The sequence below is a fragment of the Gigantopelta aegis genome, chromosome 10 (assembly GCF_016097555.1).
Source record: "Gigantopelta aegis isolate Gae_Host chromosome 10, Gae_host_genome, whole genome shotgun sequence".
NCBI lineage: Eukaryota > Metazoa > Mollusca > Gastropoda > Neomphalida > Peltospiridae > Gigantopelta > Gigantopelta aegis.
Window position 1 is genome coordinate 55,175,565 of NC_054708.1, and position 20,158 is coordinate 55,195,722.

Sequence of the window (20,158 nt, forward strand, 5' to 3'; positions counted from 1 at the left end):
TAGTGGTGTCGTTAAACAAAACAAACTTCTTCTTCTTCCTTCCAGCCACAACTATAGTACAGGTTTCTGTGATTCACATTTACCAGCCTCGGTGGTGGTTAAGCCATCAGACATAAGGCTGGTAGGTACTGGGTTCGCTGCCTGGCACCGGCTCCCACCTAGAGCAAGTTTTAACGACTCGATGAGTAGGTGTAAGACCACTACACCCTCTTCTCTTTCACTAACCACTAACAATTAACAACTAACTCACTGTCCTGGACAGACAGCCCAGTTAGCTGAGGTGTGTGTATACACAGGACAGTGTACTTGAACCTTAATTGCATGAAAGCACAGAAATAAGTTGAAATGAAAATTATTCACTTTGTTTTTATTTAACACATCAGTATTTTACATTACAAGTCAAAGTTGATCACAAGTAACTGAAAACTGATGGGAAACCAATGGAAGTTGATAGAAAATGACTGAAAATTGGTGGGAAATGAGTGAAAGTTTATGGGAAATTATTTAAAATAGTGGAGTGGATAATTTTGTCATGTTCATATACCACGAAGGTTTCGAGCATGTCTGTCCCGGGTCCCGTCTCTGGATAGACGGGGGCCCGACCCGGGACAGAATTTGAAATAGATGCAAAACTACTGACAGTTGATGGGAAACAAGTGAAAGTTGATGCAAAACTACTGACAGTTGATGGGAAACAAGTGAAAGTTGATGAAAAACTACTGACAGTTGATGGGAAACAAGTGAAAGTTGATGCAAAATGACAAAATATTATTTTTTTATGCCACGTACTGCCCCTTTCCTTTCTCTCCTTTGACTTCCATCTCATCTGGCGGGTTCCCCTAACTTTTAACTTCTTTTACTGTCCACCTCCACATCCCATCCCAATCCTTGTCTCTCCAACCGCGACAGGTGCTTGTCGCTTGTGGCTATCCATGCCACACATCAGCTTTAGCTGTGGGCTTAGTCTGACCACTTTGGAGACAGCAAATTGATGGGAAATGCAGACAGTGCCAAATCAGTTTCTTACTCAACTGATGTTCTGACTTTTGCTTGTTTTGCAGGAAGATAAATTGAGTCAACGCCAGCTTCCCCCAGTTCCAGGACCTCGATCTGCCAAGAAAGGTTCAAGCACCTTGAAGGTATAAACCTTTATTTGTATTTGTTTTTATTATCGGAGAATAAAACTAGCTTTGCCTTATGTAACATCCACATTTAATGATCTGCTGTGCTTTCAAACACACAACCTACTACATTCATATAACCTGATTCATTTCTTTCATTCATGTGGGGTCCTCGCTTGATGCGTGGGCGGTTTAGTTTCGATCCCTGCCAGTGGGCCCATTGGGCTATTTCTTGCTTCAGCGAGTGCACCATGACTGGTACATCAAAGGCTGTGGTATGTGCTATCCTGTCTATGGGATGGTGCATATAAAAGATCCCATGCTGCTAATCGAAAAGAGTAGCCCATGAAGTGGCGACAGCGGGTTTCCTCTCTCAGTATCTGTGTGGTCCTTAACCATATGTCTGACGCCATATAACCGGAAATAAAATGTGTTGAGTGCGTCGTTAAATAAAACATTTCCTTCCTTCCTTCATGTGGGGTGGGACATAGCTCAGTGGTAAAGAACTCGTCTGATGCAAGGTCGGTTTAGGATCGATTTCCACTGGGCCCATTGGGCTATTTCTCGCTCCAGCCAGTGCACTAAGACTGGTATATCAAAGGCTATGGTATGTGCTATCCTGTCTGTGGAATGGTGCATATAAAAGATCCCTTTCTACTAATGGAAGAATGTAGCAGGTTTTCTCTCTTAAAACTATATGCCAGAATTACAAAATGTTTGACATCCAATAGCCAATGATTAATAAATCAATGTGCTCTAGTGGTGCTGTTAAACAAAACAAACTTTTTTCTCCATAATTTCGTGTGTCGACTTGTCTTTGTTTTGTCTCCTGGTATTTCCATATTCGGTAGCCTGATGCTGTAATCATGAAATGAACACATCTCTCCATTAGTCACTCACTAACTGAAATTACTGAGAGTGGTGGCCTTCCTTGAAATATTATGTTTAACTTTGTGTATTTTTTAGTTAAATCTGAGGTACATCTCCAGTGAAAATAACTAGTGACAACACAGCATATTTATGTACCAATCAATGTTGGCTTCAAAGTGATAATGTAAGAACAATTCACAAAGTGGTGTCCAGTCAACATTGCAGCCAATCTAAACAATAATTTTTTAAAAAGCAACAGTGAGTCATTAGATTAGTGAAGTGAAAACCATGCACGCATGCCTGAGGGATTGTATCAGCTTGTGACAAGAGTGGCGATAGACACTGCAAACCGTCACTGGATGACTAGCTGGCAGCTACATGTAGTTGAACTACAGATTCCGTAATTAAACTTTACTACATACCCTGAATTCTGTTTTAAAAGTTAAAGTTTGTTTTGTTTAATGACACCACTAGAGCACATTGATTTATTAATCATCGGCTATTGGATGTCAAACATTTGGTAATTTTGACATATAGTCTTAGAGACATATAGTCTTATTCTGCAGTCCATAAAAATTAAGGAGGAATGCTATTATTTCTGTTATTTGAGCTACATTGTATGATGACCTAGAGCTATGCATGCGACATCACATGCGTGACATCAATAGCTGTTGATTAATAAATCAGTGTGCTCAAATTAATGTTCTGAATAATTAATGTGTCAGTAAGTAATGTTTAAGAATTAAATAATCCATTTTCAGCAGAACACCAGTGAAAATCAACCACAGCTTCCTCCAAGAAAGACCTCACAACCGTCAGGTAAGAGTTCACCGTCTCTTAGAACTTTGTCCATGGAGATGGGATTGTTCTCCCTTGTAGATAGTTTGTTAGAAATGCAAGAGATAATCAGATAAAACTCACTGAACTCATTTCCCACCACTCCAACCAGTCCTACATAACTAGTGTATCAAAGGCTGTGGTATGTGCTGTGCATTTCAGTAAAGTGTACGAGTCTGGAAAACAAATGGGGTTAAATGTGAAAGTTGTGAAAACAAAAAGGTGTAACTTCTTATGTAGTTTATGAAGATAAAACTACAATCTGCCAGAATGAAAAGTAAAATGTTTCTTTGCTCAGAATTTTAATTTTATTATTGCTGTTTTTCGCTTCTCCGATGTATATACATGTATTTTGTTTTCAAAATATAGACAACTAAAAACAAATGGTGCGGCTTAACAAACAAAACATTTAACATAGGATGGACCTGTCAGCTTTGTCCCATCCCAATTGATGCCCCGTTACCGTAACTAGTATATCAAAGGCTTCTGTCTCTCTGAAAATGTTTTATGGTAGTTTTAGCTTGTATAGCAGTAGAAATCCTCTCCTTCTAGGCTAAATGCTAAGATATCACTAGACTCACTCCATATTACATGATTGTACATGTTTATTGTAGGCACTCCAATTACCTAATATATAACCATAAAATATACTATGTTAAACAAATATATTATGTTAAACAAATATTCCTTTTCATTTCCTTCAGATTAAATTTCTTGCAGTATCATATTACTGGTATATATCATTATAAGTAGGCTGTGAGTTTAGCACGATTTCATGCTTCCACAAATCCCAAATTGTAGGTCAGAAGCATAAAATAATAATATGGAATCCCAAAATATCTATATTACCTATCATTTTTACAATCTTGTGGGATCCTTTTAAACAAAACTTCAGCTTGATTGCCTGAACCATGGATGTATAGTGTACTTGTATTGACTCAGCATTCATTGTTTTTTCCTGACAGATATGTGTGAGAATTTGTTTTTGTTTTCTTGTTTAGTCTCTGGTGCTAGTACTCCAAAGAAGAAAAGTTCAGTTGATGAAATGAAGGTAGGGTTTGTTTTCTGTGTCCGACCTGGCAGAAAAGAAAACAAAATCCATGAAAAAATAGTGTTCATGGCATTTTCCACAACAGTTTTGCAGTTAATGTGTAACAGAGCAATTTATCGTATAACTTGTCCATTATATCCATGTCATAAACCCATGTGATAATTTAGTGTATTAACCCGGTTAATAATGATATGCAAATTTGCAAGGTTTTTAGATAATGTGTTGCTGTGGATGGGTCATTTGTTTACAAGCCAACAAGACCTGTATACCTGAGTGTAACGTTTTCAAAGATCTAGTTAAAATGCGTGACGTCAAACTAATTTGTGCTCATTGTGACAATGTCATATATTACCAATGGTGGCAACTGTAGTACTGTTATTTACTAAAAAATTAATTAAAATGTTACAGGATAAATAGAATTCGCTACTCGTGTTTTTTAATATGTAAAATATCAACCTCGTCTAGTAACATAGACTCAGTAGATATTTTCCATATTAAAAAATACTTGTGACGAATCCTCTATTTATTTTTTCTGTATTACAAAAATAAGTAATTAACTAAGTGAAGTTCCATGGCAAAATAGATGCTGTGGAAAACTAAAAACACTGCGACAATCACCACAGCTTTTCCGATTGCCGTGGTTAATTGCAATGGTTGAGTGTTAAATATATTTGTCTGTTGTCTATGTACTAAATACTGTTAAATGATTTTAAACATTTGTTATGTATAGTAAGCAGGACTGTACCCAGCCTAGATTAACTTTGTTTTAAGAGCTCTAGCTGTTATGATTGTAAATCAGTTGGTAATATGCAATACACGGGGTTTCTTTTCTGGCATGGGTTATCAGGGATATCAGTTGGTAATATGCAATACACGGGGTTTCTTTTCTGGCATGAGTTATCAGGGATATCAGTTGGTAATATGCAATACACGGGGTTTCTTTTCTGGCATGAGTTATCAGGGATATCAGTTGGTAATATGCAATACACGGGGTTTCTTTTCTGGCATGAGTTATCAGGGATATCAGTTGGTAATATGCAATACACGGGGTTTCTTTTCTGGCATGAGTTATCAGGGATATCAGTTGGTAATATGCAATACACGGGGTTTCTTTTCTGGCATGAGTTATCAGGGATATCAGTTGGGAATATGCAATACACGGGGTTTCTTTTCTGGCATGAGTTATCAGGGATATCAGTTGGGAATATGCAATACACGGGGTTTCTTTTCTGGCATGAGTTATCAGGGATATCAGTTGGGAATATGCAATACACGGGGTTTCTTTTCTAGCATGAGTTATCAGGGATATCAGTTGGTAATATGCAATACATGGGGTTTCTTTTCTAGCATGAGTTATCAGCGATGTACCTAAGGGACAATTGCTTGTCATGGAAGAGTGATTTTTAGGTCTACAGAGCCCCTTGTGATTAGCAAGAGAAGATCCTACAGTTCTATGCACTGATTATTTCCCTCTCATCACACCCTAAACTGTTTTGAACACTATCATGTTTTGTCATCATTTTTGTTTAATTTAACACTTTTTATTAATTTATTTTTGCCTTATCTATATGCTTGAAACCAATAGTTTGTTAGTTTGATGTGGATATTTTTAATGATCTGGGTTGGGTCTTTTGAAGCTGTCTTAGCACTACGAAATCGTAAAACCAAAGTGGACTATGACGTCACAACACATGTCATAGTGATGGCACTGGTGTAAGAAGTGGGTGGGCAAGGGGGAATCTGCCACCCTGAATTTCTTGATCCAGTAGCAGCAGCGATGGTGTATATATATATGTGCATATATATATATATATATATACATTGTATATATATATACAGTCAAACCTGCCTTCGCGGCCACCTCCATATGGCGGCCACCTGTCCATGGCAGCCACCCTGAGGTCCCCCCAATGAATTTTACTATATATTTTACCTCTATATGGCAACCACCTGCTCAACGCGGCCAGCGGCCACACTTTTGTCATAAAAAAAGCGAAAATGAACCTGCTATCGCGGCCACAATTGTTTTTTAGTGCAAGTTATAAAGAAATGTCGGCAATCGTAAAAAAAAACGTAAGATGTTTTTGTTGATATAACCAATTGGCTTGATAAACAGCGGTCCTTTAAAGGTCGTCGGTCGCTTAGCTGTGTTCGTTAATTAACAAGTGTTTTTAATCTGGATTAACGGTGCGATGTACTAGTCATCGGCGGTGGTCATTAAACGCAAGATACGTGACTTCTTTAGCAAGTGAACATTAAAGGATAATCAGTGACTTTAATGCGCAGAACAGTGCTCCATTATTCTGTTTGTTAAATATTCTCTTTTTCACTTAATAAAATTTCATATCGATGATAATTTTTTGTCTTGTTTTTCATTACGTTTTTGCACATGTATATGCCTCCTTAATAGTTCTATTGCAACATACGTGTAATTGTTTTTAAAAATTCGGACTTATATATGACCTGCATATGGCGGCCACCTCTCTATGGCGGCCACTTTTGTCATGTCCCACGAGTGGCCGCCATAGACAGGTTCGACTGTATATATATTTATATATATATGTGCCCCCCACACACACTTTTTGGCACCTTCCTACACCACTGGATGATTTTACAATTTCGTAGCACTAAGATAACTTTGAAAATATAGGCCCAGGTATCTATAATGTTTTTAAAAGTAACTTCTGAATGAAAGAACATTGTTATGCTATAAATACTAAGTTAAGATGTGGTTTTAAAAAATGACTTGTACATTGTTTCATTTTCTGCAGGATGGTTATGAAGAAATGAAGCCAGTTAGAGTGAGAAAAGGTATGAATTAAAAAAAAAAAAACCCTCCAAAAACCCCAGTCAAATGTGTGTTAAGCAAATACCTGGGGAATGTTTGTTTTAAATTATCTCTTAAGACAGGTGGTATAAGATAGGTCAATTAGTACTGTGTATTAATGTCAAATCTGAAATCTTTAATTATACAGCAGTGGCGGATCCAGAAAATCCATTTAGGGGGGCCCCAGTAACATGAGGCGGAATGCCAAGGGAACTTTGGGGGAGGTTTGGAGAGGGATCATATATATATATATATATATATATATATATATATATATATAATAAAATTATAACTCACAAAATTTAGGGGGCTGGGCCCCACTAGATCCACCTCTGTACATTCTCATTCTTTTGTTTTAAATTATTAAATTATTATTTTAAATTTGCTTAATATGGAAGTGCATTATGCTGTTGGGAAGGAGATTTATATTTTTAATGTAGGTAGGTAAATAACTAGTTTAACATGCTCATATACCGCTAGGGTTTCGAACACGCTCATCCCAAGTCCGACCTCCGATAAGATTTGGGACAGGAATTACTTATAGATTTTTTTAATTTTTTTTTATAAAGTCCAAAAATTAAAAGGGGGAGGGGAAATTTAACTTTTTGAATATGCTTATAAATAATAATAAATAATAAATTACTATAATATAAATTTTTGATAACTGGCGCAAATTTTGATGGGCTAGTCTAAATAATTATTTAATACTTATAATAAATTTAATTAATTTAAATTTAGGCCCAAGGAGGTTAGGAAGAAAGGTTGGCCCAGGCCCCACAGGAAAGGTTTCATTGGGATATATTTTTAAAACTGTGGACCTAATACTATGTGTGTGTGGTGGGGGGGGGGGGGGGGGTGTCTCATGGAGGGGTGTACACATCTATTACCTCCATGCACCCCAAATTCCTGAGAATGGGTCTGGCATGCTACATACTGATTTACTTTGATAAAGATATAAAGTGTCTAAAGCCACAAAATGATGTCAGTGTTTTGTCAGTATGTTATTGACATCATCAGAAGATGGGGCGGGATGTAGCCCAGTGGTACAGCACTCGCTCGATGCTCGGTTGATGTGGGATCGATCCCCACTGGTGGACCCATTGGGCTATTTCTCATTCCAGCCAGTCCACCACTACTGGTATATCAAAGGCTGTGGTATGTACTGCCCTGTCTGTGGGATGGTGCATATCAAAGATCCCTTGCTGCTAATTGAAAACAGTAGTCCATGAAGTGGCGATAGCGAGTTTCCTCTTTCATTATCTGTGTGGTCCTTCACCATATGTTTGAGGCCATATAACCATAAATAAAATGTGTTGAGTGTGTCGTTAAATAAACATTTCTTTCTTTTCAACAGAAGACTGGTACAACTTTTCATTCTTGTCAATTGAAACTGTATAATATTCCCTTATTTACCACGTCATGCCACTTGAACTTTGACTCTTAGTCTGTGGTCCAACACCTACAACTACGAAAATGTCATCAGCAAAAAACATGACATGGGAAAAAAAAAAAAGTATCGTGGAGAATTTATAACTGCATTTCTGGTTGCCGTGGGCAGTTGCAAGAGTTGGTGGTCTGGACCCATATTCACAAAAAGGTGTAAATTTACGTCTACAACTAGCACTTACGTCTGCCATAGATTTACGTTTACGTGCAAGAAGCACCTTATTCTCAAAGACTGTCGTAAATGTAAACGTAACTTATTTGGACGTAAATCCACAATTAAAAAAAACTCCATTAGAAATGATGGCCACCGGGTAAATAACAAATGCGCAAAATGCAATTTCGTTTTGTCTTCTGCTAACAATAATATCGCGAACGGCGAACCATGACATTTTGGTATTGGTGAGGATCCACGTTTTGGTACGAACTTGAGGATATTTCTTAAAAAGAAAAAGATAACTCAGGAGAAATTGGCTGAGTCGAAAACATCCGTTCGATCACCAACAAAAATATGTTAAATCCGTGGGCGTTCGCCATCGCAAACTGCTTCAATTATTGGAAATGCTACCAGTTTCCGTAAATAATAGTAAATAACGGCGATCGTGCTTGATTTATTATATATATAAGTGCAGCGTTAGTTGTAACTGGAGGCACTCTTATATTTACGTCGAACTTTACATGTAACTTACGTTTTCGTTGTTTCGTAAATAGCTCTTCAGTCATAGATTTACGTTTACGTGTAAAACTAGGCTTACGATGTTTTGTGAATATGGGTCCTGAATCCCAAATCAAATTTGTATTTTAGGATACTTTTCATCAATATGTATTTTTATTTTATTTACAGAAAGCCATCCTAAGGTTGTTGAAGAGCAAGCCATTTATGATGAAACTGTAGGTTATATATATATATTTTTTTTATTGTTAATTAAAGAAACTTAATTTTGAGTTAACTGTATATAGGCATCAGAAGTGGTTGAGGGTAGTATACACTAGATGCACTGTGTATTGCACAGAGACTAGATAGCTGAGGTATGTGCCTATGTGTAGATGCACTGTGTATTGCACAGAGACTAGATAGCTGAGGTATGTGCCTATGTGTAGATGCACTGTGTATTGCACAGAGACTAGATAGCTGAGGTATGTGCCTGTGTGTAGATGCACTGTGTATTGCACAGAGACTAGATAGCTGAGGTATATGCCTGTGTGTAGATGCACTACTGGACAGACTAGATAGCTAAGGTATGTGCCTGTGTGTAGATGCACTGTGTATTGCACAGAGACTAGATAGCTGAGGTATGTGCCTATGTGTAGATGCACTACTGGACAGACTAGATAGCTGAGGTATGTGCCTATGTGTAGATGCACTGTGTATTGCACAGAGACTAGATAGCTGAGGTATGTGCCTATGTGTAGATGCACTATTGGACAGACTAGATAGCTGAGGTATGTGCCTGTGTGTAGATGCACTGTGTATTGGACAGACACTAGATAGCTGAGGTATGTGCCTGTGTGTAGATGCACTGTGTATTGCACAGACTAGATAGCTGAGGTATGTGCCTGTGTGTAGATGCACTGTGTATTGGACAGACACTAGATAGCTGAGGTATGTGCCTGTGTGTAGATGCACTGTGTATTGCACAGAGACTAGATAGCTGAGGTATGTGCCTATGTGTAGATGCACTATTGGACAGACTAGATAGCTGAGGTATGTGCCTGTGTGTAGATGCACTGTGTATTGGACAGACACTAGATAGCTGAGGTATGTGCCTGTGTGTAGATGCACTGTGTATTGCACAGACTAGATAGCTGAGGTATGTGCCTGTGTGTAGATGCACTGTGTATTGGACAGACACTAGATAGCTGAGGTATGTGCCTGTGTGTAGATGCACTGTGTATTGCACAGACAGACTAGATAGCTGAGGTATATGCCTGTGTGTAGATGCACTGTGTATTGGACAGACAAGACTAGATAGCTGAGGTATGTGCCTGTGTGTAGATGCACTGTGTATTGCACAGAAACTAGATAGCTCAAGTATGTGCCTGTATGTAGATGCACTGTGTATTGGACAGACAAGACTAGATAGCTGAGGTATGTGCCTGTGTGTAGATGCACTGTGTATTGGACAGACTAGATAGCTGAGGTTTGTGCCTGTATGTAGATGCACTGTATTGCACAGACATACTAGATAGCTGAGGTATGTGCCAGTGTGTAGATGCACTGTGTATTGCACAGAGACTAGATAGCTGAGGTATGTGCCTATGTGTAGATGCACTATTGGACAGACTAGATAGCTGAGGTATGTGCCTGTGTGTAGATGCACTGTGTATTGGACAGACACTAGATAGCTGAGGTATGTGCCTGTGTGTAGATGCACTGTGTATTGCACAGACTAGATAGCTGAGGTATGTGCCTGTGTGTAGATGCACTGTGTATTGCACAGACACATGTGCCTGTGTGTAGATAGTATTGCACAGACAGACTAGATAGCTGAGGTAGATGCACTGTGTATTGGACAGACAAGACTAGATAGCTGAGGTATGTGCCTGTGTGTAGATGCACTGTGTATTGCACAGAAACTAGATAGCTCAAGTATGTGCCTGTATGTAGATGCACTGTGTATTGGACAGACAAGACTAGATAGCTGAGGTATGTGCCTGTGTGTAGATGCACTGTGTATTGGACAGACTAGATAGCTGAGGTTTGTGCCTGTATGTAGATGCACTGTATTGCACAGACATACTAGATAGCTGAGGTATGTGCCAGTGTGTAGATGCACTGTGTATTGGACAGACTAGATAGCTGAGGTATGTGCCTGTGTGTAGATGCACTGTGTATTGGACAGACTAGATAGCTGAGGTATGTACCTGTGTGTAGATGCACTGTGTATTGGACAGACTAGATAGGTCAAATATGTGCCTGTATGTAGATGCACTGTGTATTGCACAGACAGACTAGATAGCTGAGGTATGTGCCTGTGTGTAGATGCACTGTGTATTGGACAGACTAGATAGCTGAGGTATGTGCCTGTATGTAGATGCACTGTGTATTGGACAGACTAGATAGCTGAGGTATGTGCCTGTATGTAGATGCACTGTGTATTGCACAGACAGACTAGATAGCTGAGGTATGTGCCTGTGTGTAAACACACTGTATATTGGACAGACTAGATAGCTGAGGTATGTGCCTGTGTGTAAATGCACTGTGTATTAGACAGACTAGATAGCTGAGGTATGTGCCTGTGTGTAAACGCACTGTGTATTGGACAGACTAGATAGCTGAGGTATGTGCCTGTGAGTAGATGCACTGTGTATTGGACAGGCAGCCTAGACAGCTGAGGTATGTGCCTATGTGTAGATGCACTGTGTATTGAACAGACAGATAGCTGACGTATTTGCCCAGAAGAGCATGCTTCAACTTTAATATAAGCACAAAAGTCTTTGTCAGTTTTTTTAAATTTCAAAACAAATACTTTTTTAATAATATATTTTATTCCCTAGGATGAATTGTTTGATTATCCATGGTATCACTCTACTGTTGATCGGAGCAAGGCAGAAAAGTTATTAAAAGCCGCAAATAAGGTAACATTTAATATAAAAGTTTATATTTTATTATTTAAAACATATTTTATTTTAGCTCTGTTGTATCTAGAATTGGCATGAGCACTGAAACGACCTTGCTGCACCATTTTCTTACTTTACTCAAAATGACGATTTTAACATAGGAAAGCAATGTAAACATAAAACCAACGTCCAGGGCACCTCAACAGATGCCAACTGATATTCTCTACCTCCCTTTCCCACCCCACACCCTCACATGTCTCTGGTCCTGGTTATACCCTTAGAAATTGTGTTCAGGTAATTAACTAAGACTGATATTAAGGAAATTATTTTTTGACTTTTAATCCGATTTCAGTTCTTGAGGACAAAAATAATTTTCAAAACATGGACAGAATTTAGTCAGCAGTGCTAAAAGATTACCTTTATTTAGCTGTATCATTGTAATGGATTTTTTAGATTTCTGTCTGTACAAAATGTGGGGGAAATCTAACGGTAAATAAAGGTTGGAGAGTATTTTATCATAGTTGTTAACCTGGGCTTCTAGATTATGGTAGCCCCACTCCCATGGCTAGCACTTGATATTCAATGTTGGGCTAGTAAATAACTACTATTACCATGCCCGATGGCTAGTGAAGAACAAAATTGTCAAATGTTGAAGTTAAGTCAATGTTTGTGTTTTTAAACTCTATCTCCCTCTTTAGGTGACATATCTGATTATTACTATTATTGAGTAAAATTGTATGAACTTAAAATAAAGTAGGACTAGTGAATATTTAATCATGGCTAGTACATTTTTTAAATCACTGATCTCATGGCTAGTGGATTTAAACCAATAATTCTAGAAGCCCTGTTAACAATGTGCTTCGTACTGTAATTGCAGGAGTTGGTTTCAGGTATTGTATTCAGGGCTTTAGATGTCACTAATCTAGGCACAACAGGAACTTTTGCCTGTTTTGAGCACCCCAAGGTCTTTTTAGTGCAGTAATGTTAATAATTTCTGGTAAATAGTTGTACATATTCAGAAATTCATTTCAAGTTATTTTAATCTAATTACAGCTTTAACATTCCATTGATTGTGAGGTGAAATGTTTTCAGGTTAGCTCGTTTGTACTTAATTTGGGCTTGCTGATTTTGGGCATACCTATTTTATGCACACCAGAGGCAGAGCTGGGGGGGGGGGGGGGGCTCAGGGGCCCAGGCCCCTCATAATTTTGAAACAGTTATAATTATATTATATATTAATGTTCTTCTTTTTTTTTTACAATCCCCCTCCAAACCTCCCCCAAAGTTCCTTTAGCATTCCGCCTCAAGTCATTGGGCCCCCCCCCCCCCCCCCCCCCTAAATGGATTTTCTGGATCCGCCACTGCACACCCTTTATTGCCTCGGCTTTGATGCAGTCTAAAACCCTGCGTATTTGTATTCTGTGAAATGCTGTTCATTTCAGGACGGAATGTTTCTGATTCGCAAGAGTACGAGGACAGGGACTGATCAGAAGTTTACGCTGATGATCTACAATCAGCAGAAGGTCTACAATCTGCCGGTCCGCTGTGTGGGAAATGATAAATACGTGCTGGGCAAACACAGACAAAACGAACTGGTAAATATATACTGAACTCCATCAAACATGCACCAGTCAGATCGTAGATGTATGGGCTCCCATTTTTGTAGGGAAGGGTAGGGTAGGGTTGGGCAGGCATATTTTTGCCCGAATTAAACGAAAATGCATGAATCTGGATAACGTTTATTTATATTTTCATTACTGTCAAACAACTATATAGGGTTCCAAATAAATCCTCATTCATTGTTGAATCAAAAGCAAGGCTATAATCCTGATCATGTAAGCATTTGTCTCTAGACGAAAAAGAGAAAGATTTCAAAACTTACGGGTGCCAATAATATTGATATGGATTTGATGGAGTAAATACCACTCAGATTTTTTATTATGTAGTATAATTGTTTTGCATATTAAATAGTAACATAATGTTATGTAACAACTAATAAAATATCTTTTATATAATGTTTACAAAAGAGATTTAATGTTATGAATACCCCTTTTTTTTTTCTCACAGTATAATTATCATTTGTATATTAATTAATCTGTTATTATCCCCTGTCGGTCCAAAGGGAGGGGACTGTATATAGTCCCACATATAGTTTTTGGACTTTTTATTTTGCACCCATTGGGCTATTTCTCACTCCAGCCAGCCAGTGTACCACAACTGGTATATCAAAGGCCGTGGTATGTGATATCCTGTCTGTGGGATGGTGCATATAAAAGATCCCTTACTGCTAATCGAAAAGAGTAGCCCATGAAGTGGCGACAGCAAGTTTCCAATCTCAATATCTGTGTGGTCCTTAACCATATGCCCGATGCCATATAACCGTAAATAATATGTGTTGAGTGCGTCGTTAAATAAAAACATTTTCTTCCTTCCTTTTTTATTTTGCGATGCTTCAATATACTGAGCTGAAATTTTGTGTATAGCTTTATCAAGTACTGTTACAGAACAAGTTTGACTTTCATGTCGATTTACCCATTTTTCACAAAATTATGGACCTTGAATGTAGGAGATTTGTTAGGTCCAGTAGGTGACATGTATTGCTTTAGAGTACTCTCAGAATCCGTGTTAGCATATATCAACTAATTAAATATATTTTTATTATTATACAATATCTACAAAATAGATTTTATGTTATGAATACCATTTCTATTGTGTACTACTTGTTATAATTATGATCTGCTGATTAATTAGTATATTTTGTTTTGTTTAGGCCCCTACCCCAGATATTGTCTCCTGTTCATAATATTAATCTTTTGTATATTAATTAGTCTCTTATTAACATATATATCAACTAAAAACATATATTTTATTATTATGCAATATTTACAAAGACAATTTTATGTTATGAATACCATTTCTATATTGTGCCACTCAAGTGGGCGTTCTCATTATGTGACTTATTGCATGCGATCGAATCATACTATGAGATATATTTGAATGCCTAAATCGGATCAATTTTAGTTTTACACATTCCGATTTTTGTAGGGCATACAAATTGCATGCAACAAGTTGGTGCAACTAATACCATAATGAGAACGCTGCTTTACCAGTATTATAACTTTGATTTGCTGATTAATTATTGTATGTTTCTGTTTACCCCAGACATTTGACACCGTTCCGGAACTTATATTGTACTTCTCCAAGCAAATCATTCAACTCAACCCTAATGACAGAAGCACGACAGGGAGAACCAAGTTGATTGAACCGTTGAGAAAAGCCTAGCTTCTTTGATGAATACAATGAAGGACAGATGGACAGACAGGACGTTCTAAGTGCCGTTTCATTCGGCTGTCTTAACTGCAGGAAAATGTTCAGTTAATATTTAATTTGTTTATTGATAGTGTTAAACCTGTGTATGCAGAAGCAGGTTCAAGTACCCACTCGTAAACTCCAAACCCCTCGAAAATCCAGTGCTAAAACTGATGTAAATATATATAAATATGTTTATAAAATGATAGTGATAAGAATTTGTTTCTTTAAACTATAGGCTAAATGTTCAGCTGTTTGCAGCTCCCACCGACCGACAAATTAAAATTACTCTAAAAGTAAATATATATAAATATGTTTATAAAATGATAGTGATAAGAATTTGTTTTTTTAAACTATAGGCTAAATGTTCAGCTGTTTGCAGCTCCCACCAACCGACAAATTAAAATTACTCTAAAAGAAAAGGAACACCAAAAACAAAAAAGGAAAAAAGAAAAGAAAAAGAAACGATTATATCTATAAAAAAAACAAGTGAATACATCTGATGGATAAAAGGAAGTAGTATTTGTTTAGAGGTTAGTCTAGTTTCTACAACAACCTTATGATGATTGTAATATACACATGTATTTAAGTTTGGTAGTGTACATGCTTTTTATATTTTGTTAATAGAGTAAAAGAAAATATTTATAAAGCCTAAGTTCAAAATTTCACCATTAGTATTATTTGTGTAATGATTATTGTTGGTTGCCATATCCCAGGTGTTTACATGCTTTGATGTGCTCTGATACATTGTTGTCTATTAGCACAGGTGTTTACATGCTTTGATATGCTCAGATACATTGTTGTCTATTAGCACAGGTGTTTACATGCTTTGATGTGCTCTGATACATTGTTGTCTATTAGCACAGGTGTCTACGTGCTTTGATATGCTCTGATACATTGTTGTCTATTAGTACAGGTATTTTAATGCTTTGATATGCTCAGATACATTGTTGTCTATTAACACAGGTGTTTACATACTTTAATGTGCTCTAATACATTGTTGTCTATTAGCACAGGTGTCTACGTGCTTTGATATGCTCTGATACATTGTTGTCTATTAGTACAGGTGTTTTAATGCTTTGATATGCTCAGATACATTGTTGTCTATAAGCACAGGTGTCTACATGCTTTGATGTGTCTGATACATTGTTGTCTATTAGCACAGGTGTTTTCATGCTTTGATATACTCAGATACATCGTTGTCTATTAGCACAGGTGTTTTCATGCTTTGATATACTCAGATACATCATTGTCTATTAGCACAGGTGTTTTCATGCTTTGATGTGCTCTGATACATCATTGTCTATTAGTACAGGTGTTTACATGCTTTGATGTTCCCTGATAGGAACTGTTGAGTTTTTTAATGCATTTTGTTTGTTTTTGTTTTGTTTGTAGAAAGGTAGACACCACCCACTTTGGTTATGAAATGGTATAAACCAGGTATTCTCTTCCATTTCTGTTTAGTTGTATTTCTTGGTATATGTCTGCAGTCAGTGACAGAAAGCAGTTCATCCAGCTCTGGTTGTATGGATATGCATGGCTCGAAATTAAGAATTTGTCACCAAAATGCTCACCTAGAGTAGGTTTGAGCCTGTCTATGGCAATTTTAAATCCCTAACTTTTGGAACAAATAAACACAAAATTCAAAACAAATAATTACCCCTTCCAGTCACAGCAATATGATTTATCCAGCAGCAGACATCTGCCAGTGGTAAAGCTCTGACATATGGTAATTCATATCGCAGCTACAACAATTGCCATCGGTACTGCAGCTACAACAATTGCCATCGGTACTGCCAGTAAGTTCGTGCCCTGGCTATGGTATGAGAGTCACATGATGTGATGTTATACTAATGCAATGAGACACTTCCACTTGTATTACCACTGTATGCAGGGTACGTAAACAAAAGGGCATCAAAACATTTCAAGTTAACCGTTATCTGGTGGAATCTACTTTTTGTTAAAGAATTTTGATGTGCATTAATGATACCAACTTTGGGTCATGGGTTGAAAGAAAAGCCAATACAAAGGGTTGACTTTACATACCTGTAGGCTGTTCAGGTACGAATCCAGAATTTTTAATAGAGTGGGGCCTAAAACCTGTTGTTAGTTTTCAAAATAGAATTTAAAGGTTGTGGACAGGATAATGTGTATTCTGCATTATATTGTTTGACCACAAATGGGGGGGGGGGGGGGGGGGGGGGGGGGGGGGGGGCTGCCTGAATCCTTGCCTGCTGTTTATGTCTTACTATATACATTTACAATGTTTAAATATCTGCATTTAAAAAACCCAGGTTTCGTGAATTCGGCCCAAAATGTTTTAGTACAAGGGTAAAATTGTACAACTTATATGTTGTTTTTCGGTTGTCATATTACATTTAGGTATGTCTAATCGCAGATGAATTTTAGTGTGAAAATGTAAATATTTCAAAGTAGCATAAATTGTTTTGTTAAAGCCGCTGTCTTTAGAATATTTTTAATATTTAAGTATTATCTCTTTATTGAAGAAAATTAAGTCTGGATTGTTAGAAATGTAATAAATCCTGTTAGATAACAAGTGTAACAGAACAGTGAATCCCATCAGAGTGAGTCCATAGAAAACTGATTTGCAGACTATGGTACTTGCAAAGTGTGATTTTGTACAAAATATCTATACAAACTGAGTAATCACAGTCGGGTAAGAAATAAATACATGTACAGACTGTTTTCTGGCATTGCAAATTTAAATACAGTTTCTTACAAAGTTCTAATATTTGAAATGACTAAACTGTATGTTAAATTTGTTAAAAAAACAACAAAAAAAACAAACAAATTGTCACGAACATATAGTTCACACGGGGAATGCCTTTTTTCATACAACAGAATTTACTACAAGTTATTTATTTCTGAGCCGATGGTTTTCTAAATTGCACATAAAAATAGTATTTTGGGGGTTATTTCCAAAACACTTTTGCTTTTCTTTTTACATCAAACCTAACTGAAATTATTTACTGAAAAAACATTTTTGTAAGAGGATGAGACGGACTATAGTACATGTGTAACTTCTATATATAACTTTAATTATGTATTTAGTTCACTTTCAAGTGGGAAGTGGGAACTTTATTAACGTGCCCATATCCAATTAAGGTTCAGGCACGCCCACCCTGGACTCGGCCTCTGGCACTACCAGTGACTGATTCCAGGGTCAATTTCAAGGAACCATTTTTTGATATTTTCTTGGTGAGAAATACATTGAAAATGATTAAATAAATTTTTAATTACTGTTATCATGACATAAAATTGTATATAATATGCTTCTGTTCGGGTCTAACAATTGACATGATGTAATCCCTCTAGGAAAGACAGGCCTCGGTGGCGTCGTGGCAGGCGATCGGTCTACAGGCTGGTAGGTACTGGGTTCGGATCCCAGTCAAACCCTGAGTGAGTGCTCCGCAAGGCTCAATGGGTAGGTGTAAGCCACTTGCACCGACCAGTGATCCATAACTGGTTCAATAAAGGCCATGGTTTGTGCTATCCTGCCTGTGGGAAGCGCAAATAAAAGATCCCTTGCTGCTAATCGGAAGAGTAACCCATATAGTGGCAACAGCGGGTTTCCTGCCAAAATCTGTGTGGTCCTTAACCATATGTCTGACGCCATATAACCGTAAATAAAATGTGTTGAGTGCGTTGTTAAATAAAACATTTCTTTCTCTAGGAAAGATTATTGCCATGTATTTTTTTGTAAGTTGTATTTAAAAAAACCACAGTGCTAAGTAACGAGTTTATGCACATACTGCTGAGTATTCTATAATCAAAAATTAATAATAAACGGGTTACCAGTTATTATCCAGTTTATGACCCTAGTAAAATTATTATCAAGTGTCATGGGCTTTAGTGACGAACCAAAAATATTTTATGAGGGCCATAAACTTAATTGTAACTGGTAGAGAGTTTATTATTCCCTTTATTATCCATTGATTTTGTTCATTTAAAAAAAAAAATCTCAATGTTTGACGTATAGAAACTGTTGAAACCATTCTACATAGTATTTGCAGTACATGCATTGCTGTAACTTTTAGTTTTGTTTACATTCAACCAATTTTCATAAATCAGTGTTCTACATAAAAGATTATTATCAGAGCTTGTGAGTTTTACAAAACTTGTGTCAGGATTTTTGTATTTCCTGAGTGAGAGCGAGGGTAAAACATAAATCCTGACATGAGTTTCGTAAAATCAGTACGACTCACACGCGAGTATAATAATTTCTTTATTATTCATATTATTATAAGGCCCAAGGGCTGTCTCAAAAATTTTCAACCACAACTAGGAGATGACGAAATGATGTCATAGTTCACATGCAGAGTCTGGACTGAAATTACGTCATTACACTTGTTATTGCACGTGTGTTTCACATGATTATTATTGACCGGTTATGTTGAACCATGTGGATAATAATTATATATTATACATTAAAATAATTGTTTTGCTTTTTGTGAAAAAAAAAGACACCCCAGAATAGAAGAAGATAAAGTACACACACACACAAAACCCCCCACAAAAAACCTATAATTTTATTTTTGTAATAGTTATTTAACAGTAGAAATAGATGATTAAATGCAAGGACCACTATTTGAAATTAATGACCTGTTGGAAGTCTGCCAGATGTGATATTGTATATTTAGTACCAACAATGTGATTGGTCAGCAATGGTTAAAACAGCCAATAGAATAGTACTTTACACCATTGTCCAATGTGTTCTTGGCGAGAAGAAATATTTTACCATGGGGCGATAATTAGATTTATTATCCACGTGTTTCAAGATATTCAGAGAAATATAACCAGTATGACCCACGTGTGTCATAATGATTTCACGTACACAACGAATGACGTAATTTTGTGAAGCGACGTCATAACTTAATACAACTTCCCCAGTGTAAACACTTATCCAAAATGACGCCATTTTGTCATCTCTTTTTAGTTACATTTGATATGTTTTGACATGGTCCTAGCTTGTTATTCATGAAAATAATATTTTGGATAATGTGGATAATAAAGAAATTATTACACTCGCGTGTGAATCATACTGATTTTACGAATGTCAGGATTCACGTATTACCCTCGCCCTCGCTAGGGTAAAACAAGAATCATGACACTTGTTTC

The 20,158-nt window shown here is 37.0% G+C and overlaps 1 protein-coding gene across 2 annotated transcripts in view; it reads left to right on the forward strand.

Annotated features, from left to right (window-relative positions):
- LOC121383230 (B-cell linker protein-like) overlaps positions 1–17,215 on the forward strand; it is a 54,014-nt gene extending 36,799 nt beyond the window's left edge. For both annotated transcript variants that reach the window (XM_041513123.1, XM_041513122.1), the window contains 8 exons: positions 1,062–1,139; positions 2,753–2,810; positions 3,830–3,879; positions 6,651–6,690; positions 8,994–9,040; positions 11,648–11,728; positions 13,153–13,305; positions 14,873–17,215. In XM_041513123.1, the coding sequence (XP_041369057.1) occupies positions 1,062–1,139; positions 2,753–2,810; positions 3,830–3,879; positions 6,651–6,690; positions 8,994–9,040; positions 11,648–11,728; positions 13,153–13,305; positions 14,873–14,992 (627 nt within the window). In that variant the 3' untranslated portion in view covers positions 14,993–17,215. The remainder of the gene's footprint in view (positions 1–1,061; positions 1,140–2,752; positions 2,811–3,829; positions 3,880–6,650; positions 6,691–8,993; positions 9,041–11,647; positions 11,729–13,152; positions 13,306–14,872) is intronic.
- Positions 17,216–20,158: the final 2,943 nt, after the last annotated feature.